This window comes from Schistocerca piceifrons, chromosome X (assembly GCF_021461385.2).
Source record: "Schistocerca piceifrons isolate TAMUIC-IGC-003096 chromosome X, iqSchPice1.1, whole genome shotgun sequence".
NCBI classification, from domain to species: Eukaryota; Metazoa; Arthropoda; class Insecta; order Orthoptera; family Acrididae; genus Schistocerca; species Schistocerca piceifrons.
Window position 1 is genome coordinate 200,244,660 of NC_060149.1, and position 24,941 is coordinate 200,269,600.

Consider the following 24,941-nt stretch of genomic DNA (forward strand, 5'->3'; position numbering starts at 1 on the left):
AGCATTTTGTAATGAAATGATTGTACGGCATAATTGGCTGGGAGACCGTGTCTGGAATTGTTTATCCGCCTGGTGGAAGTATTTCTGTTTTATATGACTTTGGTAACTTGTGCATCTTTGTGATGAAGATGAAATGAAATGATTAGGACAACACAGATACCCATCCCCAAGTGAATAAATTCTCCAACCCGGCCGGGAATCAAACCCGGAACCCTACAACATAGAGGCAGCATCACTAACCACGAGCTGTGGACATTTTGTGATACGAATAGTTAACAAAAGTGTCAGCTTAATATACAATAAAATAATTTCTGAAATACACAAGATCACCTAAAACACAGAAATTATGATTCTCTGTGGTATATAACTCCCTGACACACTAATACATCAGCTGGCGGAAGGGAACTTGTGTTTATTGTAGCAGATATGGATTTTGGTCACTGAGTGACAATTGTCAGTGCTAAAGGTAATACAAGCACCAATTAATATACAATCACATACACATTAACACCAAAACCACATCTGTATAAAATTCACACATAAGTGGATGGTACATACTAGCAGATAAAGTTAACACATTTCTGGCATAGCCCCTCCTGGATTATACACTTTAAGAGTTCAAACTGCATTGAGGCTTCTGTTAACACTTATTTCACAGTTGGCCTCAATTTATGTTACACATGACTATACTGCTTTTCATACATATGTCATGTTACAGTAATATACACATATATGCAGCAAAAATGGCCATTTTATGGTTAATACATATTTTTATCAATATAACTGGAGCAAGTACAATGTTGTGTCCTGTTGAAACAGTAAAAATTCTTTACAATCAAAGTGGGAGTACTGTGAACTACTTCGTGTAGGTGGTTATTGATATGTACGTAATTACTATCCATATTGCATCCAAGACGTACATCATGTATAAAAGTACCTAGAAACATAATGCATCTATTGGTTTCTATAAAATTTAACCACAGCTTAAATACACCGTTACAAAACCAAGTTGTGCTTACATGAACTAAACACCCAGTTAGTTATTGTAATTTCCATAATTATACATCACTACTAGTACTAAAACAAACATAAGATACAAAATGATCCTAATTTAAAGTACATTATCTCCAGTTTAATAATAATGGAACAAAATTCAACTTAGGTTGATTAGTGAGCTTAGTGACAGCTAATTGCTGAGCAATTCACGAGATTATGTATATAAGGTGTCCTCACATCTGAACTAATAGAGGGGACATGTTGTTACGGTACTAACTGATGCTAAAGATAGTAGACTATTAGATAAACTGTTTAAATGCATGTGAATTCAGTTATACGTGTCACAGAGCACAAGCACTCATAAATAGTGTTGGAAGTGGATAGTTTATAAAAATGTCACTCATGGCGAATACACGAGCATTTGGTGCTTGACATTTTTGGTCTACCGCCACAGTTCTTCCAATGTCTTTAAAAAATGGGAAGCTCTCATAGTCACCTATTGAGCAGCGTCCCATCACAAGATACTTGATGGTGAAAAATCTCAAATCCTCCAATAACAGCAGCGCTGTTAAAGAGGTGACTACAGTATATTCTATAATTTATATATGTGTGATGATGCTGGTGCCAATTTTGTGTTTAGCATTTGACCCATCCACTGTGGCTCCAGTACATTTTTTTATAAAACAGATCTGAAGATTATCTACTGACCAAAATCAGTAGTCTGAGGATCTACAAGTTTGTGACCATAGATGTGAAACAAAAGAAATTTATCCTCCAACAAATACATATGCCTGCTCTTCTCACATGGACACAACACACTCATGTGTGAAGACATCATGGGCACATCATGATCACTTGAAACCAGATGAGTGGTGACATTTGACTTTTCAGGCACAGCACTCTGCTCTATAGCAAAATGCTCACCAAATGTAACCTCTGATCATCTGCTAGTCTGTCCCATATACCATGCGTCACAGTCTGGGCATCCAATCTTGGATACACCCCATCCCTCATAGACATTTCTTTTCCAACACTACTCCCCAAGATTAAGCCTAGATTATCTGTGATTAAAAATGCCACGTTTGGACAAGGTAAGCAGCAGTCTGCAGCTGTTTGCTGATGATGCTGTGGTGTATGCAAATATGTCATCACTGAGTGACTGTAGGAGGATATAACATGGCTTAGCAAGAATTTCTAGTTGGTGTGATGAGTGTCAGCTAGCTCTAAATGTACAATAATGTAAGTTAATGCAGATGAGTAAGAAAAACAGACCCATAATGTTCAAATAGTGTCAGTAGTGTGCTGCTCAATGCAGTTACATCGATTAAATATCTAGGATAATGTTGCTAAGCAATACGAAATGGAATGAGCATATATGGACTGTAGTAGGGGAGGTGAATAATGGTTGACTTTGGGTTATTGGGAGAATTTTAGTAAAGTGTGGTTCATCTGTAAAGGAGACCAAATACATGACACTAGTGTGGCCCATTTTGTGTACTTTTAGAGTGTTTGGGATCTGCATCAGATTGGATTTAAGGAAGACACCGAAGCAATTCAGAGGCAGGCTGCTCGATTTGTTACTGGTAGAGTCAAATAACACACAAGAATTACGGAGATGCTCCGGAACTCAGATCAGAATCAGTGGAAGAAAGATGATGGAGCACTATTGAGAAAATTTAGAGAACAGCATTTCAGGCTGACTGCAGAACAATTCTACTGTCACCAACAAACATTTTGCATAAGGACCATGAAAATGAGATTAGGGCTCGTATGGAGGCATACAGGCAGTCATTTTCCCCTTGTTCTATTTTCGAGTGTAACACAAAAGGAGTTGAATAGTAGTGATATAGGCTACTCTCCACCATGCACCATACAGTGGCTTGTTGAGTATGAATATAGATGTGTTACATATTTTTTTTAAAAGCTGTAGCGATTCTGCCACCAGTAGGGTAGACAAATACATTTATTGGCACTGATGTCATCAGTGTTCAAGACACTTTCCACTTTACTTTTACTAACTATATTACTGTAGGTGATGTTGATACAACTGCGTGAGAGTAACTGTTGACTCTCCTAATACAGTTGATTATGTTCAACTCAGATTCGTATTCCATATTAACAGGCAGGGTTTTAATTAATTGGTTAAAAGCAAAATGGAAAAACGCCTTCTTATGTTGGCTCAGATGGTTAGACATGTAGCTGATAATGCTATCTGTACATGTATCTTTCCTGTATATAACAGAGTCATGTTTATCACTAGAAATGCTGACAGTTAAGTCTAGGAAATTTATGTATTTATAATATGAAACGGATGAATTGCTACTCACCATACAGTGGAGATGGGGAGCTGCAGACAGGCACAACAGAAAGTTTCCAGAATGAGATTTTCACTCTGCAGCGGAGTGTGCGCTGATATGAAACTTCCTGGCAGATTAAAACTGTGTGCCCGACCGAGACTCGAACTCGGGACCTTTGCCTTTCGCGGGCAAGTGCTCTACCATCTGAGCTACCGCAGCACGACTCACGCCCGGCACTCACAGCTTTACTTCTGCCAGTAGTGTTTTTGTTGTACCTATCTGTGTCTCAACATCTCGGCTATATGGTGAGTAACGTTGTCAGTATTCTAGCATGGATTTTCCATTGTTCAAATTTATGTATCTCATTGACTCCATTTCAAGCGTGAATACAATTTTCTTATATAGGTCATTAAACCTGTTGACAATCATTTTCATTTCACTGTCGTCACCTATTACTAAGGACACACATATCTAACGTGATGTACAAGTACATTTGTCACTTCTGGACTATCTTGAAACAATTTATTTTTCCTGATAACAGGCTACCCATGCATAAACCATTTTTTTGGTAAGAATACTTCACCAGTGAATTCAAAATAATTGTAATCTAAAATAAGTGTAATCACCTCAGGAAATCCTCAGAATGTCAGTGTTTATGTCTAGTGAGATCAACTTCATGTCATTAGAAACTGTTACTCCCCTTCCAATCAACTCTGAGCTATTGTTCATGGAATATTGTTGGTTGACTATAAAGTGCTTTTTTTTTCAAAAAATCAAGGCATTTACTAGCTACTTTATGAAAAGGTCCACCTCTATTGGAAACTATAGGCTAACTGTCATGTTCTTTTTACTTCTCTCCTTTTCTGCTACCGCCCCCCCCCCTCCGCCGCCCCCCCCCCCTTCGCCACCTCTCCCCTGTCTAACCTCCCAACTGCACCTAGCTGTCCTATCCTCTCTACCTCATTCCTGTACACTCCCCAGCAGCACTTCACTGCCCCTCGCCCCTGCCCTGCTGTCCCTTTCCCTCCCCACTTCAGTCTCTCTCTCTTATCCCCATCGAGTTGTCACTCCCATAATGCACTGCTGCTCCTACACGGAGTGTGGCTTCAGCCACCAGAGACTGTAGTCGTGTGTGTGTGTGTGTGTGTGTGTGTGTGTGTGTGTGTGTGTGTGTGTGTGTGTGTGGGCGCGCGCGCACGTTAGAAGGCTAAACACTACATAATATTTTCAATTTTTTATACAGTATCTGTTGGATGACATTATTTTCATTTGTTGTGTTGTCTGAGTGAATGGAGCAGTGACTGTAGCATGTATGTAAAGTATATATCATTGAAATAGTTCATAACTATGTGTGAGCGAACATGGAAATTATGTTGTGCAACCTTGATGTGTGAGACATACGTGAGAGAATATGATGATTATTAAGTAGTGAATTTTCAGGATTTTACCACTGTAATACTTACTTTGATCCTTAAAATGAGTAAAAATGGGGTTATATTTATTGCTTTTTGAAATTTATTAGTTTGGATTTTTGTGTAAATTGATTTTGGAACTTGGATCGGTAAAACAGAGGGAGATAACTGGGTTGTGAGAGTTGAAATAGGAAGTGAACTGCATATTGTATTATTCAGCTAATCACAGAAGAGATGTTTTCTGAGCTTTGGTAGTGGGACATGATTACATGGGTTTTTCTTAGGAGTCCATGGACAGCTCAGCTTGAGCTCTACTCATTCTTATTAAGAATTTCCAATAGTCATTTCACAAAGCATTGTAAAGGTTTGTGAAGTTGTAGATGACGTCTACAGAATTTTGAATTTTGTTAGTGTAAACTGAGACTCTTTTTTTGAAATGTATAATTTCCACTTTCCACATGTTGTGGTGTGCAGTCATAAACCTGAACTTTCAGAGTGTTAAAACATGATGAACTGTAAAGTATTTGAGCAACTACTGAAAACTGTTAAATAGTTTATGTTCTTCAAACTGCTTGTTAACTGCTGAAACCTGCAGTTCTTTGAATAATAGGTTGGGAGTTCAGTCTTAAGGTGGCTAACAGATGCACAAGTGTGCATACAAAAGAGGGAGAGGGAGGGAGGGGGGGCGAGAGGGGGGGGGGGAGAGAGAGAGAGAGAGAGAGAGAGAGAGAGAGAGAGAGAGAGAGAGAGAGAGAGAGAGAGAGATATAAGTGTGTAAGGATTAGTACATTTTTCTTTTTTTTCTGTACTTTCATTTGTGGAACTGTGCGCTAGGATGAACAAGGTAGCAAAATTTGTGTACCCGAATGTGATAATACAGATCATATATTTTGTTCAAGAATATATCTACATTTAGTAGTTACAACCCGGCCTACAGAAATGAACACACTTTGCAAGGATAAATCAGATAACTCCAACAATCCTGTTGACACATGAAGTGCAGCTAGTTTTTTTACAGTCTTTTTCTGCAGAAGAACATTATACATTGCTTAAAGACAGGCTATGCCCCTAAAGAACTCACTAAGGTGAGCAATTTTGATATTAGTGGAAAAAATTGATGACGTGCCACTGCCATTCATTGGTATCCCATGAATAGTTAAGAAATTAACAGTTGAACCAGATAATTGCTCACAGCATGTGGTCAAGCCTAAGACAACTTCCCAGTGATCACAGTTTCACTGTTAACAGCCACCCGCTCCACTGACACATAATACACCTTGAATGATTCTTTACAGTGGCTTATAAAACCTTCGCAATCCATGTGGTTAATTCTTCTTTACTATCTCACATTTTATACCACTCTTGTATCACACACATGGTAGTTACTTAAGCATGTCCAGTGTGATCATGCATGCATATATACAACGCTGTGCAAAAGTTACATCATAGATTGTATAAGACATGACTTCACAGGTGGCATTGCCTCTGACAATGTAGGCAATGCCTGTGTCAGGACTGGGATACAATATGCTGCCTGGGTGCACATGACAGGTGTACGACTGTGATATGACCCATGTGGCAATGAGTTGGAGCAGATGTGGCATAAGGAAGAACTAGGATATTTCACAGATTAGATTTAGGAGGGGGAGAGGGGCACATTACTACTTTGAAACATGGGGGAATGATGTTCACTTTAGTGCATATGATAGGTATAACTCTCTTGAGGTTGTTGTACATTTGTTCCTGTCTGGAGTAATATTGGGTAATGAGGGGAGGTTCGCCTTCAAAGCAGATTGCCTACTGTGGTAAAAAATTACTAGTAAGTGTGGATATGGTACAGAAAATTTCTTTTCAGACTAAGTCTGGAAGGTAGTGTCAATATTTGAAGACCTTCAGTGTGCTGAACAAGGGATTGCTCATCAAGGCAGATGTGCTGTCCTGGTCACTGGACTCTACAGGAGGCTTTTCAGTGTGGATAGAATGTGAGTTACCGAAGTGAGGATAAGGTCGATGGGTGGTGAGCTTTATGTGGATTAATGCTTTCAAATGGCAATGCTAAGTGCTAGTAAGTGTTTAGGAAGATGGCTTATTGGACTGAGGAAAATCTGGTGAAATGGATAGGACAGAGAGTGTTGAGGCTGCAGAAAATGACAATAAGTGTGTGTCAGTCCAGGATTCATGTGATTAAGGTGTCGTTGATGAAGCTGAATAAGAAAACTTACTAGGTACTCAAAATATTAAGCATCATGCCTGGTTCAGATTCGCTGATGACACACTCACTACCAGAACCTTGTGCTAAGATAAGCTAGCCTCATTCCTCATACAAAATCAGAGCTATTTACTGTGGCCAGATTATACAGTAGTGCATCAGTAAATAAAATGATGGATCACAGAGTTGAAAAAATTAAAATGAAAAAGGAAAAATTAACATCAAGTCACAAAATATGGTAGAAAGCAAAACCTTATATTCTTGCAAACCAGTTGATGTCGCATGAGTAGACCAAGTTAGGAAGTGACAATGGTTTGAAAGATGAATTGCTAACAAACTTTGTGGAAGAGTTCCAGAATACAATATTTACTTATTTTGATGGGGAGTCAAGATACTGTATTAAAAAGCAGCACACTACTGGAACTGAAACATTAAGCAGGAACAATATCAGATGTACTGGCAACAAGATTACGCAGAACAAGTCCATATGATGATGATGTTGATGATGATGATGATGTACTGTTACAATTAGTCTTGTAACGTGTAAAGAAAATTTCTACTAACATTAAGCAAAACAGAGAAGTTTCAAGTATGGCTGTTTAAAATGGGGACGAAAAGTTTTCATGTGGGGACCAAAAGTTTTAAAGTATGGATCAAAATTTTCAAGTATGGGCATGGACTTTTCAAGTACTGCGAGAAGTTTACAGATTTTAAAAATGACCTTTATCACAAATATGTAAAAGTGTTAATTTTTGCTGTAATAAGGTAGACCAAAATGTAGAAAAGCTGGAGAAAGACTTCACTGATAGGTTTTAAGCAACTGGGACACAAAGCTAAGAGCAGTCCACACAAATTAAGTAATGTCTATAAAATCAATCAATTCAGGTGCAGGTGGAATGTATAGCAGAGTACGAAGGTCTTGAAGCCAAATAAACTGAAGCAAGATATGAGAAATATAGAACAATGTTCGAATAGTGAACATCCACATCGAGTGCTGGTAAAAGACAGTCCTCCAAAAAGTGTTCTGGTTAAATGTGAAAATTTTTGCAAGTTCAATTTGGCACAATTAATTCATACCAGAGAATGACGAAAAGCTCTGGTTTCAACTACACGGTAGCTTTAGGATACCAGGACATTTTGCAAGTGTTATAATCACCTTAGCCTAACAGTAGAAGGTGGTGAAAAATACAATTAAAGTCAGGGATAGTAGGAAGGCTTTCTGTCAGACATGAATCCACAAAATAAAGCATTTGGATATTAAAAAAAGAATTATGTGGTTGGAATATAAGCTATAATGACATTTTAGACAACTACTAGTGGCAGCACCCACAGACAATGTAGATAAGTTCCTGGCTTCAGATTGAATTTTTCACTCTGTACTGTTTTGAAACTTCCAGGGAGACTACAATGTGTGCTGGACTGGGTCTTGGAACCTGGAACTTTGCCTTTCGAGGGTAAGATCCAGACATGACTCACAGTTTTATTTCTACCAGTACCTCTCTCCTAACTTGGTGTACATTTAGCATAATTATCCCACAAGGTAGGAAGATTGGGGGTTTCGTGCCCTGTTGACATAGAGGTCATACAAACGGAGCACAAGCTCAGGCTGTTTCAAGGATGGGGAAGGAAATCAGTCATGTCCTTTGAAATGAACCATTCCAGCATTTGCCTGAAATGATTCAGAGAAATCATATAAAACCTAAATCAGGATGGCCAGATGTGGATTTGAACAATCAACCTACAACCTCTGTGTCATTGGTGATTAGCAAACAGGAGAACTTCTGGGAAGTTTGGAAGGTAGAAGAGATGTACTGGCAGAATTAAAGCTGAGGCGGTGGGTCGTGGGTCACGAGTCACGTCTCAGTTGGAAAGAGCACTGCCCACGAAAGGCCAGGTTTCTATGTTTGTTATGGAGTAAACAGAGCAAGGTTGAACAATGCCAGAAATTGGAAGGCAAGGTGATGCAAGTATCCGGTATACGAATCATGACAGTAACAATTGCATAATGACCAGTTGCAATCATAAATCGGGATGTGACTCAGTTAGGGTACAAGCTGAGGTGAATATGAACGGAAGGCCAGAAAGAAGTTAACACAAAAATGTGAAAAGTATTAGGCTATGGAGGAAATACGAAGATTAGCTGTACGCAACTTTGTTTACAGGTGGAAAACCAAAACAGTAGAAGCAGTAAAGATGAATATGTGAGAGGGGAGGTATTAAGTCGATTTCATGATATATCACTAGGAGGGGGGGGGGGGGGTTGAAGGAAAACAGCAACCTATTGTGACAAAGTTGGACCAGTCCTAGCAAAGAGCAGGCGCGAATATGACCATATATATGGGAGGACAAATTATTCAGAATTACTATCTGAAGTAACTCCAGTTGGTATTGACTCTGAAGTAAGTGGTAAACAATGTGAGCTTCCCTTGCCAATGAGAGTGAAGTGTGTGACATTTCACTGGAGATATACGAAGACATAAATGTGAATGCACTCACTGTGTCACTGAGTGCTAGGAAGTTGGTAGAAACCACAAGAAGACCCGATAAGACTAAGACCCTTTAGCATGCAAAGTCAAACCAAGGAACTTCAGTTTTTTGTGAGTCCTGGGCTACCAGTTGATCTGTTATTAATGACAGATTAGTTGAATGAGGTAAAGAGGGAAAAATTAACTTTTCACCTACATGACACTGCATCTGAAGCTGAAGAATGTAAAGAGTGAGATACAAATGTAATGGCTGCTAACCAGCTCTTGCAGGTCACCGCTGACGACTTTATAACTGCCCATTCAGCAGCCAGTGATGTTACTGTCAGCAGCCAGTGATGTTACTGAAATCTGAGACATCACTTCAGCATTAAAACAGGGTGATTGTGATACCTAGAGTGTCTGTACATCATCACAATGGGTCAGAGGATGAATAAATAGCCCCCGCCCAATTAGTAATGGGAATGAAGTTGGTGACCAGTGTAGAGTATGCTACTGACGGGACTCTGCCAGCAGGACATCAGGAGGCCAGAGTTCACTCCCCAGGTAACACTGTCTTTGCCGAATGAGACTGCCAGATGGTGCAAACGGCCACAGCAGGACAGGCTAGAGGAGAAATGCATAGCTGTAGAAGCATGCATGACTACAAGATGCCAACAACAGGAAAATTAATGACACATTTGGAGGTAAGAGAAGCATCCGTATGAATATCAAGAGCTCATATTGGAAAGCCAGTACTAAGCAAAGAAGAGAGGTTGCAAAATGGAAGGAATGTATAGGAGGACTATACAGAAGAAACAAACACAAAGAAAATATTATGGAAGGAGAAATGGGAAAAAAAAAGAAAGATGAGATGGGAGAAGAACCTGACAGAAAACCGGAAGACCGAAGTTACAACAGCATGTGAAGCAGATGACATTCCCTTAGAGTTATTGATATCCTTGGAAGAACCAGCATAACAAAACTATTCCACCTGGTGTGCAATGTAATTAAGACAGGTAAAATACCACTTCAAGAAGAATGTTACAATTTCTATTCCAAAGAAAGATACACTGAATCTATGTTTATAGCACTTGTAAAGTTAGAGAACGATTTTGACAATATTCAATCTACACACTCTTTGAAATTCTGAAGTTAGCAGGGAGTAAAAGGTTATTCACAACTTGTAAAGAAATCAAACTGTAGTTATAAGAATCAAAGGAAATGAATGGCTGGTAGTAGTTGAGAAGGGAGTGAGACAGATCTGTAGCCTGTCCACCATGTTATGCAAATGCTGAGCAATCAGTAATGGAAACCAAAGAAAAATTTGGAAAGGGAATTAAAGTTTAGGGAGGAGAAATAAAAACTTTCAGATTTGTCAATGACAATGTAATTCTGTCCAGATCAGTTGAACATGATGGATAGTGTCTTGAGAAAGAGGTTATAAGATGAACATCAACAAATGTAAAACAACTGCAATTGAATGTAGTAAAATTTCCAAGTTACGCTGAGAGAATTAGATTAAGAAATGATACAATAAAAACTGTAGCTTAACATCCAACATATATGTTAAGTGGTTTTTCCTGACAGTCCGTGTCTGTAGCATAGCTTTGTATGAAAATGAAACATGGGCAATAAGAGGTCTAGACAACAAAAGAATCAGGTTCTGAAATGTGGTTCAAGTTTAGATGGGTAGATCCGATAGCTAATGGAGGGGCATGGAGTCAACACACCACTCTTCCAACTGTTTTCAATGTTTAGACCTTGGCACAACTACCTCTTAATTGTGTAGCTCCTCAACTGTCATCACAAGACTGAATGCATACTGTTGTCATCCCACCAAAGAAAAGTCCTTGATGGTACCAGAAACCGAAGCCAGGTCCCCCGCACGGAAACCATCTCCACCGACCACTCAGCTACAGAGATAGAGAAATTACATTGTTTCCAGTGTGCTACGTAATAATTATGTGTAACTGCTCAGGTGGAATAGTTAAGTTACAGTAAGAGGTATTAAACAGTGTTATGGTTGTGTGTTCTTCTCATGATCTGATTTTGTTTTGCTGTTTCGTTGTATTTACTGATCAGATGCCAGAGCCTGAGAGTTTTAGTAAATTGTGTTAGTATGCGCTGTTTGGATTGGAAAATGGTGTTGAGCCAGGGATGTGGCTCGGTAAGTAAGCACATGAAGTGGTGAAAAATTTTGGGATAGTAGTATGTTTAAGTGTTTTTGTCATTTGTGTTTGTGTAACTGATAAAGAGGTAATAATGTCATGGTCAGTACCACTGGGAGCAGGTTTTTCAAGATGGCAAGTGGGTATCAGAGAGGAGGTATTGGAAAGTAAAAGTACATAAGCTATGAACTGACAATATAAAATTGTCTAAGAAATTAGGAACAGATCAGATGAAGGAGGAGGAGCTGGATGGAGATTTTTTGCAATAGAGTTACTCCAGAGTATACAGAGGAGAGGCAGAAAAGATTTGACAACAGGTGGATTGAAAACATGTCTCAGGAGATGAGGAACAAAGATTTTGGAGAGGATGGGAAAGAGGGAAAGATAGTGGACAGAGGAGAGAGTTGAGAAGGGATTACAAGCTGCTGAAGGGGAGAGACCGGTGTCTAGTTTAACTGTCCCTGCAGTAGATCTTACAACCACTTAAGTAGTTAAGCCTGTCATTCCTGTGGGGAATAGGGCAGAATTTGATGCCTGGTGGGACAAGCTCATGAGTGGGAACATGAAGATAATTAATGAAGAGGGTAATGATGATGTGCATGGTTGCAGAGTAACATAAAAGTATCAGCTTTGCTATATGGAATTGTGGAGTCTGAAGTAGCTGTAGTGTGAGACAGAATGAGTGTAAAGTGCTGAAGTATTTAGCCCACTCGACCCTGGGCCACCTGTACAGGGAACTGCCAATGAATTTTTGTGTTGTGGAACTGCTGATGATTATGATATACAAACTGCCAGGAATGCAAAGGAAGCTTTTGATGCTGATAGTAGTATTGCAGATGTTGTGGAAGAAACAATACGGATGCACATATTTCTTCAGAAGCAGGGTGAGTGAAGGAAAGGAAAGAGGAGACGGGTTCGTAAAGTTATTGATTGGGCTGACAAGGCGAAATCTGTTGAGGAGTTTAAGCATAAGTTAGAAATGTAACAGCAGTGCAAGTACTAGGTCACAGCCTTGCAGACCAAGCTGTTGACATGTGCTGCGATTTGTTTACAATGCAGCCGCAGACTGATGTGTGCAAGGACGTTAAAGGAGGTGAAGCATATGAGGCAAACTCAATCACCACCAGTTCATTGCAGTTGCAAGCTTCATCCACCTTAAGAGACAAACTGTTCTACAGAACTGTGAGCAAAACTGCTAAGGCTTAATTCATATGATATAGTGCCACTAGGCACCAGGAAGGTGCTTCTGGTGAGCAGGGGTACAGGAAGCCAAGCATTTCAAGGAGAATACAGTCTGTGATTACCATTACAGTGAGACAGATGAAGGGGACTACGTCTGTAAAGCAGGATAGGCAGCAGTCTGTGGCAGATCTAATAACGTAGTTAAATACTGATGTTTCAAAGTGCACCATTCAGCCCACACTGATGTATATGGGGGTTCACAATTGATCACCTCTACTTGATCTCATATTTCCAAATGGCACCATTAATTATGGTTGCAGTAGGTATGAGATCATAGACTGGAGGATGGATAAATCAAAATGTGATGCCTGGTGGGATGAATCCCGTTTCTTGTTACACCAGGCCAATGATCATCTTTGGATAAACCTTCATACTGAAGAGGCAGTATTATGCCATCAGGGATATTCTCCTGGGCTCCCAAGGACCTGGTAGTAATCAAAGGCATCAAGACAGCTGTGGACCATATGAGAATTATTGCACCACTTGCATTGCTTCATGCTTGATGTCTTTCTCAACAGCAATGATGTCTTCCAGCAGGACCTCCCTCACAATGCCAGAAACATGCTACAGTGGTTCGAGGAGCATGACAGTGAATTTCCATTGATGTCTTTACCACTAAATTCATATGATCTGAAGCTGATGGAATGTGTATGGGACACCATCAAAAAGCACCTCTGTGCCCAACACTCACCATTCTATAATTTATAGGAATTGTGTCACCTGCAGTAGAAATCTGGTGCCACATACTTGCTATGTACTGCATTCCAGAGGCAGACCAACATGCACGTGGTCATATGTTTTTGCTACTCATTATATGTATGTATGTATGTATGTACAGGGTGTTTCAAAAATGACCGGTATATTTGAAACGGCAATAAAAACTAAACGAGCAGCGATAGAAATACACCGTTTGTTGCAATATGCTTGGGACAACAGCACATTTTCAGGCAGACAAACTTTCGAAATTACAGTAGTTACAATTTTCAACAACAGATGGCGCTGTGGTCTGGGAAACTCTATAGTACGATATTTTCCACATATCCACCATGCGTAGCAATAATATAGCGCAGTCTCTGAATGAAATTACCCGAAACCTTTGACAACGTGTCTGGCGGAATGGCTTCACATGCAGATGAGATGTACTGCTTCAGCTGTTCAATTGTTTCTGGATTCTGGCGGTACACCTGGTCTTGCAAGTGTCCCCACAAAAAGAAGTCACAGGGATTCATGTCTGGCGAATAGGGAGGCCAATCCACGCCGCCTCCTGTATGTTTCGGATAGCCCAAAGCAATCACACGATCATCGAAATATTCATTCAGGAAATTAAAGACGTCGGCTGTGCGATGTGGCCGGGCACCATCTTGCATAAACCACGAGGTGTTCGCAGTGTTGTCTAAGGCAGTTTGTACCGCCACAAATTCACGAAGAATGTCCAGATAGCGTGATGCAGTAATCGTTTCGGATCTGAAAAATGGGCCAATGATTCCTTTGGACGAAATGGCGGCCCATACCAGTACTTTTTGAGGATGCAGGGACGATGGGACTGCAACATGGGGCTTTTCGGTTCCCCATATGCGCCAGTTCTGTTTATTGACGAAGCCGTCCAGGTAAAAATAAGCTTCGTCAGTAAACCAAATGCTGCCCACATGCATATCGCCGTCATCAATCCTGTGCACTATATTGTTAGTGAATGTCTCTCGTGCAGCAATGGTAGCGGCGTTGAGGGGTTGCCGCGTTTGAATTTTGTATGGATAGAGGTGTAAACTCTGGCGCATGAGACGATACGTGGACGTTGGCGTCATTTGGACCGCAGCTGCAACACGGCGAACGGAAACCCGAGGCCGCTGTTGGATCACCTGCTGCACTAGCTGCGCGTTGCCCTCTGTGGTTGCCGTACGCAGTCGCCCTACCTTTCCAGCACGTTCCCAGTCCGTCGAAATTTTTCAAACAGATCCTTTATTGTATCGCTTTTCGGTCCTTTGGTTACATTAAACGTCCATTGAAAACTTCGTCTTGTTGCAACAACACTGTGTTCTAGGCGGTGGAATTCCAACACCAGAAAAATCCTCTGTTCTAAGGAATACACCATATTGTCTACAGCACACTTGCACGTTGTGAACAGCACACGCTTACAGCAGAAAGACGACGTACAGAATGGCGCACCCACAGACTGCGTTGTCTTCTATATCTTTCACATCACTTGCAGCGCCATCTGTTGTTGAAAGTTTGTCCGCCAGAAAATGTACTGTTGTCCCAAGCATATTGCAACAAACGGTGTATTTCTATCGCTGCTCGTTTAGTTTTTATTGCCGTTTCAAATATACCAGTCATTTTTGAAACACCCTGTACGTATGTATGTACATATACTGGGGTGACAGTCTTGGGATAGTGATATGTACATATATAGATAGCAGTTCTGTCCTGTACACAAGGCATAAAAGAGCAGTGCATTGACAGAGCTGTCATTTGTACTCACGTGATTCATGTGAACAGGTTTCCGACATGATATGGCTGCACAAAGGGAATTAATAGACTGAACATGGAATGGTAGTTGGAGCTAGATGCATGGGAAATTCCATTTCAGAAGTCATTAGGGAATTCAGTATTCAAAGATCCACTATGTCAGGAGTGTGCCAAGAACACCAAATTCCATGCATTACCTCTCAACGTGTACAATGCAGTAATTGACGGCCTTCACTTAACAACTGAGACCAGTGGTGTTTGGGTAGTGTTGTCAGGGCTAACAGACAAGTAACGTTGCGTGAAATAACTACAGAAACCAATGTGGGATGTACAACAAACATATCCGTTAAGACAGTGTGGCAAATTCTGGCATTAATGCGCTACGGCAGCAAGCAACAGATGTGAGTGCCTTTGCTAACAGCACATCACGTGCAGCGTCTCTTCTGGGCTGATGACCATATTGCCGGCCGGCGGTTCTAGGCACTTCAGTTTGGAGACTGAAAATCTCCACTATAAAAATCAACAGATTCCACAAACAGAGATTGTGTGAAACGCAGCTCACTCTGTTCCTCCACGACTGAAGACAACTGTGTTCAGGGTGGCGCCATGTTCCTCGACTTCAGGAAGCCTTTTTACACTGACACACACTGCCATTTAGTGAAAAAAATATGAGCTTACCAAGTAACAGAGCAGATTTGTGACTGGATTCTAGACTTCCATGCAGATGAAACTCAACACATCACTGTAAATGGAACAAAATCAATAGATGTAAAAGTAATTTCCGAAGTACTCCAAGGAAGAATGATATGACCTTTACTGTTTACAATTTATATAATGACCTAACAGAAAGCATTAGAAGCTCTGTAGGACTGCTCACAGATGATGGGGTTGTCTGTAAGAAAGTAGTAACAGCAAAAGACAGTATAAATTTACAGATTGACCTACAGAGGACTGATGAATGGTGCTGCAATACCTAGGAAAAGAAATCCGCTACTGTACAACTATGATATTGATGACAAATTGCTGGAAACAGTATATACTGTAAGATATCTAGGAGTAACTATCCAGAGGGACATTAAGTGGAATGACCACATGAACAAACAGTGGGAAAAGGAGATGCCAGAGGTTCATAGGAAGAATCTTAAGGAAATGTAACTCATCCATGAAGGAAGTGGCTTACAAGGTGCTTGTTCAACCAATTCCTCAGTCCTGCTCATCAACCCGAGATCATCACAGGATAGGACTGATAGGAGAGGAAGAGAAGAGCTGACAAAGGGTGTTGTATGGTCAGCGGGAGTGTTTTAGAGATACTCAACAGGCTACAGTGACAGATGTTACAAGGGACACTTTGTGCATTGTGGAAAGGTTTACTATTGAAATTTTGAGAGAGCAATTTCTGAGAAGAGTTGGACAAGATATTACTCCCTCCCACACACACCGCGAAATGGCAATGACATGAAAATTCGAATTAGTACAGAGGCATACCGACAAGCATTCTCCCCACACTCCATTCATGACTGGGACAGGGAAAAAGGGGACACACAATGACATCAGTCAGTGTTACCAAAAGTACCCTCCGCTGCACACGGTTAGGTGGCTCTTTGGGTATGCTGTAGCTGTAGATGGCGATGAATGTTTCCTTAACATGAGAGCCATTACAGAGGAGACAAGATTTGACAAAGTAAGCAGCCTCATATGTTCCACTGCTAGTTATAACATAATAAAGTGATTTTGTTACAGGTGTTGCATTGCCTAATCCTGAAACTATCTGTGATGAGACCATTATACTTGCAGAACATTCACATGTAAAGTCCGAAATCTGGGTTCAAGTCCCAGTCTGCCTCAAATTTTCAACTGTCACAACAACTTCACTATGCTGTAGATTCACAATTATGTCGAGTGTGGAGAGCATCATCATGTAATAACCCAGAATGTTTACACATCCATTCAAGGAATAAGCTGACAGCTAAGAAGATACCAAAATAAACAACAAAAATGTTTTCCTGTGTTTCAACAGGAATGCTACTTAATTGAAGACAAATCTGTATTATGTATGATTCACTGATGTGAAATAACAAATTTCCCATTCAGTCAGGCACTACAACTATACGGACGCTAACATCAGTCTGTGTTCGCACCACCAGGACCGTAAGCAGAGAATGGAAAGATGCATTAAAGCTGTCCACTTCGAGACGTTGTGCCACTCCAATTTATTTGTAGATATTTTCTTCATTTGATTATTTTTGTTTTTTCATTGTAAGAAAACCAGCAATTTAAGTTGAAACTTCCTGGCAAATAAAATTATGCACCACACCAGGAGTCGAACACACATCCTTGCTTTCTGTTAATAATGGTCTGACTATGGCACTATCCAGACACAATCCATGACCTTCCTCTAATAGCTCAGTTCAAACACTTTTTCACTGTAGATATTACTTAGTCTATTACTTGTATGGAATATCTATGACTAATTTTTTTTACATAAACTCAGAATTTTGTTGCAGTTATTAATAATGTTAATTAATCTGTGAATTAATCATTCCAGCATTAACCAAGTTATAAAATCCTGTACATTCCACTCCATGGCCCCTCGCACCCACTCCACCTGACACAAAGGCACAGCAACAGTTTCAGTCTACAGTTCCACCTAGAATTTGTGTGTCATGGTTAAAGAGGACTGGCTTGGAATCTTTGAGTTTACCAAATTCCTGCCTGGCAAAGACTGGCGAATATACAGCTACTTTTGCAGTCAGATACACAGAAACAAAACACTAACATAAGGCGACAGAAGTTACAATCTTCGCTCTTTCTTCTACAGTTAAAGTGAGAAACTGTGCTTCATTTGTGATCAAGCACAACAGTAAGTTAGTTGCAGGTAATATAACTGAATGCAACAGAAATTGAAATAGAGTGAATTTTTACTCTGCAGAAGAGTACGAAACTTCCTGGGAGATTACAACTGTGTGCCGGACCAGGACACAAACCAGGGATCTTTGCCTTTTGCAGGCAAGCGGTCTCCTAACTGAGCTACCCAAGCACGACTCATGACCCTTCCTCACAGTCTAACTTCCACCAGGAGTGCAAGTCCAACAAGTTACGCACAAAAACTTCTGTAAAGTTCGGAATGTAGGAGATGAGGTACTGGTAAAAGTTACACTGCGAGGATGGGTCACAAATCGTCCTGGTGGCTCAACTGGTAGAGCACCTGTTGCAAAAGGCTAAGGACCCAAATTTGAGTCCTGGTCTGGCACACAGTTTTAATCTGCCAGGAAGTTTTGAAATTTAAATAGTTGATGAAATTCCGAGTGGTGTTACATGTTCCACTGAATTTTTTAATTGTGCTCATACAGGAGAAACTGAAAAACTGGTTATACAGGGTGATTCACGAAGATATACAAATATTTTAATATGTTATTTTAAAAAGTAAAACTCAAGAAGAAAGTTCATATAAACATAGGTCTGCAACTATTTAGTTACAGAATTATGGCTAATAAAAGATTTTGCCTGAAATTTAGCGTCTTCACTAATATGAAGCCATCGCAAAACTGTATAAGGTTAAAGTAAAGCACGATTTCTATTTATTTTGTTGTTATTGATCTGGTGAATCTAATAAAACATGTCCCGGACGTGTATCTGCAATACTTTTCCAGAACATCCAGATAAGCTAAGAAGTGATTTCATAAGATTTTTAATTTGTTAACTACTTGGCCCAATTTGTTTTTTAAATTCCAGACAATTGCACAAAGTTTTCAATAGATGTTGTAGAGAATTTAATTTTGGAAAAATGATGATAATAACGTTAACTGTATGGATGTGTCAGATAAACTGCTTTTATTAATACCATAGCACACGTGAATTCATGTTGAACAGGAAAAAAACAAAGCCCAGTGTTAAGGAAGTTATTCAGTGTACATACAATTTCACAATACGTTCACAATAAATGTTCAAAAATGTCTCCACTGAGTTCAATGCATTGAGCTGCACGTGTATGAACAGATTTTGTTGCTCGTTTCAGTTTTGCAGGGTTGTTCTTAATTTTGTCTATTGCATTCATAATGCGTCTTATGTTTATTGACTTTGTCCTCCTCTGGATGTTCTGGAAAACTACTGCAGATACACGTTTGGGGCATGTTTTATTAGATTCACCTAACAACAAAATAAATGGAAATCGCACTTTAGTTTAACCTCTTACAGTTTTGTGATGGCTTCACATTAGCGAAGGTGCTAAATTTCAGGCAAAATCTTTTATTAGCTGTAACTCCGTAACTAAACATTTGTGGACCTATGTTTACATGAACTTTTTTCTTTAGTTTTACTTGTAGAATAACATACTAAAATATTTGCATATCTTCATGGATCACCCTGTATATGCCTATGTAAATTCACAGAGTATGTATAATTATTTCATATGGTTACCATAACTATTCAGTAGGTTTCAGCATGGATGAGGAACAATTTAGCATGTGGAATTAATCAAGTCATTTTTAAATGTTTGTCAGTATTTTCGATTTGTGAGATGAGACGCAAACATTCTCTTTGTAAATGTTACTGCACACCGATAACCATACACCACACAAACTGCATAACAAAAAAATCTTTACTTAAACTATGAGACTTGCATTGCCTGTAGTTACCCATTGTCCCTTCAGTCCTACAATTAAACTTTTCTTATACTGTGTAGTAACACACAATATGGATTTTCTGTTCTGGATTGTTGACATTTATCAAAAATTTAAACACTCTACAATTATACCTTACCAACAAAATACTCACTTTTTTCTTAATTGATGTCAACTTTTCTTCAAAATATTAAAGTACACTGACGTCCGTGATGAATTCAGTTCAGAATTTGCCACTACTGTACGTAAAGATGGGGATAAAGGAGGGAATTTACAAGATGGGACATTGTAAAATGGATGTCACCACAAATTAAGGCAATACATATTTGAAAGTCTTCGATGCCCTGAAAATCTGCATAACTTAAACCAAGGAAAGCACATTTAACATTCAAGGATTTTCATGCAATTTACAACACATGCAGTAGCGTAACATACAAGATTGTTTCCTACATTGTCTGTTACAGTTAAAAAAATTACACACAAATTACATTCAGAAAATTCTGGGCTATATTTACCATTCATAGTTGAGATCAAAGCTGCAGGAATCAATCTAAGTGTGATGTGGGATATCCAATGGAAATTTTGCACCACTAGCAAAAAGTTGAGTAGTGGGCAGTTGTCATCAGCTGTGCAGTAGCATAAGGACATCCAATTATGTCAGTTCCTACAGAAATTACGGTCTAACATTGCAGACACTGACAGGAGGCCACATAATTGAGCTAATTAAAAAAAATTACAAATGTGAGTAGGACAAGAAGTTTTGCAAAAGTACTGTAAATTACCTACCCCAATCCACTCCCCCCCCCACCCACCCAAATCCACTAGAAGCAAACCTAAGTGTCCACCTCCATTCACCACCAATGAAAAGATTATGCACTCTTTATCTTCAAGACAGACAGGCAATAAATTTTCAGTAACACTGCCTCTCCGATTCCTCATACAGAACTTCTAAATTTGGAAGACTGGCTTGGAAACAACTGTCGTTGTTGCAAAAAATGTCAATGCACATTAATATCACCTACTTAAAATTATTCAATAAGAATAGTATTACTACACTGGAACAATTAACTCAATTTTGATGAAACTGATATTGGAGTGTCAAGATTTAGAAAATCCTAAGGGTCTGATGGAAAATACAAAATTGTGACTGTGAGGAAGTTCTGGGCAAGGATATCATGAGAGTTTCAAATACTGATAGGAATGTTAGTATATTTGGAAATGTACAAGCATGCTGAAACTACATACGGACTGTCATCTCTCTCTCAGATGCCTCAAGTACTAGCCTGCCAGTTTCTACCTATATACTTAAATTTCTCTAGTTACGGTTGTCAAAACCCTGTCGGACTGCCTACTCGACACACACTAAATTTAAAAGTGGCTCACAGGAGTAAAAAAAAAAAAAGGTATAAGGTAATTGCTAAATGACAACACCTGTTAATTCAAATAAATATAACAAAAGTGAACTGCAAAATGCTTTAATCAATCAGTCTCCACAAAAGAACATCTCATTCCATCTGACATTGCAAATACTGGAATGGAGTTTAACTAACACAAACTGAAAACATTTTTTTTTTAACATTAAACATGACTAACAACTTTCCATCAGCAAAGTGAAAAACTTACATTAAATAATTTAATTAACTTGTTTGGAGCATGTATTATTGTATAATAGAATAAATATTCTCTTTTGAACAAGGCCTGACACTGAAAATTCAGTCATCTAAATTCTGCGAAAGCAAGAAATTTGCTGCCAAATTTTCATTCTTCTCACAGGCAAAATATGCCTGTATAACAAGATGCTCAGGAAATCCCAGGGCTTTCAACTGAAACAAATTGCAATTGTAATTTCAACTAGACAGTCCAGATCAAAAAATTAAATGCACCATTAATGTGTGCCCAATGTCATTTTGGGCTCTAAAGCTGTATCAATGAAATTTACATTCAATAACGTGCAATTTAAGTTTGCATAAACACTGAAACAATTATAAAAATACAAGAACACTAGCATTATTCATTTAAGAAATCCTTTACATCCTGCAATGCATGCTATAAAGAAGGCCATAATGATGTGGATTAAAGAAGAGGTCTTTTTACAACTGATGATTCCTGTAATGAAGAATTTCAGTGAAGTAAATATTTAACACCACACACACACACACACACACACACACACACACACACACACACACACACACACACACACACACAGACAGAAATAGAGAGAGAGAGAGAGAGAGAGAGAGAGAGAGAGAGAGAGAGAGAGAGAGAGAGAGAGAGAGAGAGAGAGAGGGGGGGGGGGGGGGGAGCAGGGCGTAGGAGTGAACTGTAGCCGGGGTAGATGATATGGATTGCAGGTGGGGTGGTAGCAGTAAGGAAGAGGACATGGATTGCAGGTGGGGTGGGCATAGTAAGGAAGGGGAACATGGGTTGGGGATGGGTTGATGCAGCAGGGTAGAGGACATGGATTGGGGAGGCAGACGACTGTGGAAGAGGAAGTAGAATACTAGGACAGGGAGTGGGAGGTAGACATGGGAGGAGGTACACACCGGCAGAGGCAGATGGCAAGGGGGAATTAGAGGGACAGGTGCAGATTGACAGCTGCAGGGGGAGAGGCAGAAGGCAGGGTGGAGGAGGCGGAAGACATTTCACCTGGAATGGGGCAAGGAGAGGTCATGGAATGGGGACCAAGGTGGAGGGCATGGAAAGGGGGGGCCAAGGTGGAGGGCACAGAAAGGGGAGGCAGAGAGCAGGGTGGAGGATGCAGAGGGAGGGGCAGGGTGAGATGGAGATAGAGCTTGGGGGAAAGTAGAGAAAGAGCGGGCATAGGTGGAAGGGTGAGGTATAGAATGGGACGATCAAAAAAGGGTGGGGGGCACGGAAATGGGGGGGGGGGCCAAGGTGGACGGCACGGAAAGGGGGGGGGCCAAGGTGGACGGCACGGAAAGGGGGGGGGCCAAGGTGGACGGCACGGAAAGGGGGGGGGCCAAGGTGGACGGCACGGAAAGGGGGGGGGCCAAGGTGGACGGCACGGAAAGGGGGGGGGCCAAGGTGGACGGCACGGAAAGGGGGGGGGGGCCAAGGTGGACGGCACGGAAAGGGGGGGGGGGCAAGGTGGACGGCACGGAAAGGGGGGGGGGCCAAGGTGGACGGCACGGAAAGGGGGCGGGGCCAAGGTGGACGGCACGGAAAGGGGGCGGGGCCAAGGTGGACGGCACGGAAAGGGGGCGGGGCCAAGGTGGACGGCACGGAAAGGGGGCGGGGCCAAGGTGGACGGCACGGAAAGGGGGCGGGGGGCAAGGTGGACGGCACGGAAAGGGGGCGGGGGGCAAGGTGGACGGCACGGAAAGGGGGCGGGGGGGCAAGGTGGACGGCACGGAAAGGGGGCGGGGGGGGCAAGGTGGACGGCACGGAAAGGGGGCGGGGGGGGCAAGGTGGACGGCACGGAAAGGGGGCGGGGGGGGGGCAAGGTGGACGGCACGGAAAGGGGGCGGGGGGGCAAGGTGGACGGCACGGAAAGGGGGCGGGGGGGCAAGGTGGACGGCACGGAAAGGGGGCGGGGGGGCAAGGTGGACGGCACGGAAAGGGGGCGGGGGGGCAAGGTGGACGGCACGGAAAGGGGGCGGGGGGGCAAGGTGGACGGCACGGAAAGGGGGCGGGGGGGCAAGGTGGACGGCACGGAAAGGGGGCGGGGGGGCAAGGTGGACGACACGGAAAGGGGGCGGGGGGGCCAGGTGGACGGCACGGAAAGGGGGCGGGGGGGCCAGGTGGACGGCACGGAAAGGGGGCGGGGGGGCCAGGTGGACGGCACGGAAAGGGGGCGGGGGGGCCAGGTGGACGGCACGGAAAGGGGGGGGGGCAGGTGGACGGCACGGAAAGGGGGGGGGGGCAGGTGGACGGCACGGAAAGGGGGGGGGGCAGGTGGACGGCACAGAAAGGGGGGGGGCAGGTGGACGGCACGGAAAGGGGGGGGGGCAGGTGGACGGCACGGAAAGGGGGGGCCAAGGTGGACGGCACGGAAAGGGGGGGCCAAGGTGGACGGCACGGAAAGGGGGGGGCCAAGGTGGACGGCACGGAAAGGGGGGGCCAAGGTGGACGGCACGGAAAGGGGGGGCCAAGGTGGACGGCACGGGAAGGGGGGGCCAAGGTGGACGGCACGGGAAGGGGGGGCCAAGGTGGACGGCACGGGAAGGGGGGGCCAAGGTGGACGGCACGGGAAGGGGGGGCCAAGGTGGACGGCACGGGAAGGGGGGGCCAAGGTGGACGGCACGGGAAGGGGGGGCCAAGGTGGACGGCACGGAAAGGGGGGGCCAAGGTGGACGGCACGGAAAGGGGGGGCCAAGGTGGACGGCACGGAAAGGGGGGGCCAAGGTGGACGGCACGGAAAGGGGGGGCCAAGGTGGACGGCACGGAAAGGGGGGGCCAAGGTGGACGGCACGGAAAGGGGGCGCCAAGGTGGACGGCACGGAAAGGGGGCGCCAAGGTGGACGGCACGGAAAGGGGGCGCCAAGGTGGACGGCACGGAAAGGGGGCGCCAAGGTGGACGGCACGGAAAGGGGGCGCCAAGGTGGAAGGCACGGAAAGGGGGCGCCAAGGTGGACGGCACGGAAAGGGGGCGCCAAGGTGGACGGCACGGAAAGGGGGCGCCAAGGTGGACGGCACGGAAAGGGGGCGCCAAGGTGGACGGCACGGAAAGGGGGCGCCAAGGTGGACGGCACGGAAAGGGGGCGCCAAGGTGGACGGCACGGAAAGGGGGCGCCAAGGTGGACGGCACGGAAAGGGGGCGCCAAGGTGGACGGCACGGAAAGGGGGGGGGCAAGGTGGAGGGCATGGAAAGGGGGGGGGGCATAGTAGAGGATGTGTGTGTGTGTGTGTGTGTGTGGGGGGGGGGGGGGTGTAATGTAAAGGACATGGAGGGGCTACGCAGAGGATTGTGGGGGAGAGGAAAGGTAGAAGATTTTTGGGAGAAGGGGGGTGAGCAACATTTACGATGGGGGCCCACAGCAGGGGCTGGGGGCACAAGGCAGAAAGTGTGAGCTCTAGCTAGAGAATCGTGGGTGGGGGTGAAGGTAG

At 42.7% G+C, this 24,941-nt stretch overlaps 1 protein-coding gene across 2 annotated transcripts in view; it reads right to left on the reverse strand.

Annotated features, from left to right (window-relative positions):
* Positions 1–21,330: 21,330 nt before the first annotated feature.
* The window catches only part of LOC124721136 (UV excision repair protein RAD23 homolog A-like), a 157,890-nt gene continuing 154,279 nt past the window's right edge, over positions 21,331–24,941 (reverse strand). For both annotated transcript variants that reach the window (XM_047245952.1, XM_047245951.1), the window contains one exon: positions 21,331–21,694. In XM_047245952.1, the coding sequence (XP_047101908.1) occupies positions 21,584–21,694 (111 nt within the window). In that variant the 3' untranslated portion in view covers positions 21,331–21,583. The remainder of the gene's footprint in view (positions 21,695–24,941) is intronic.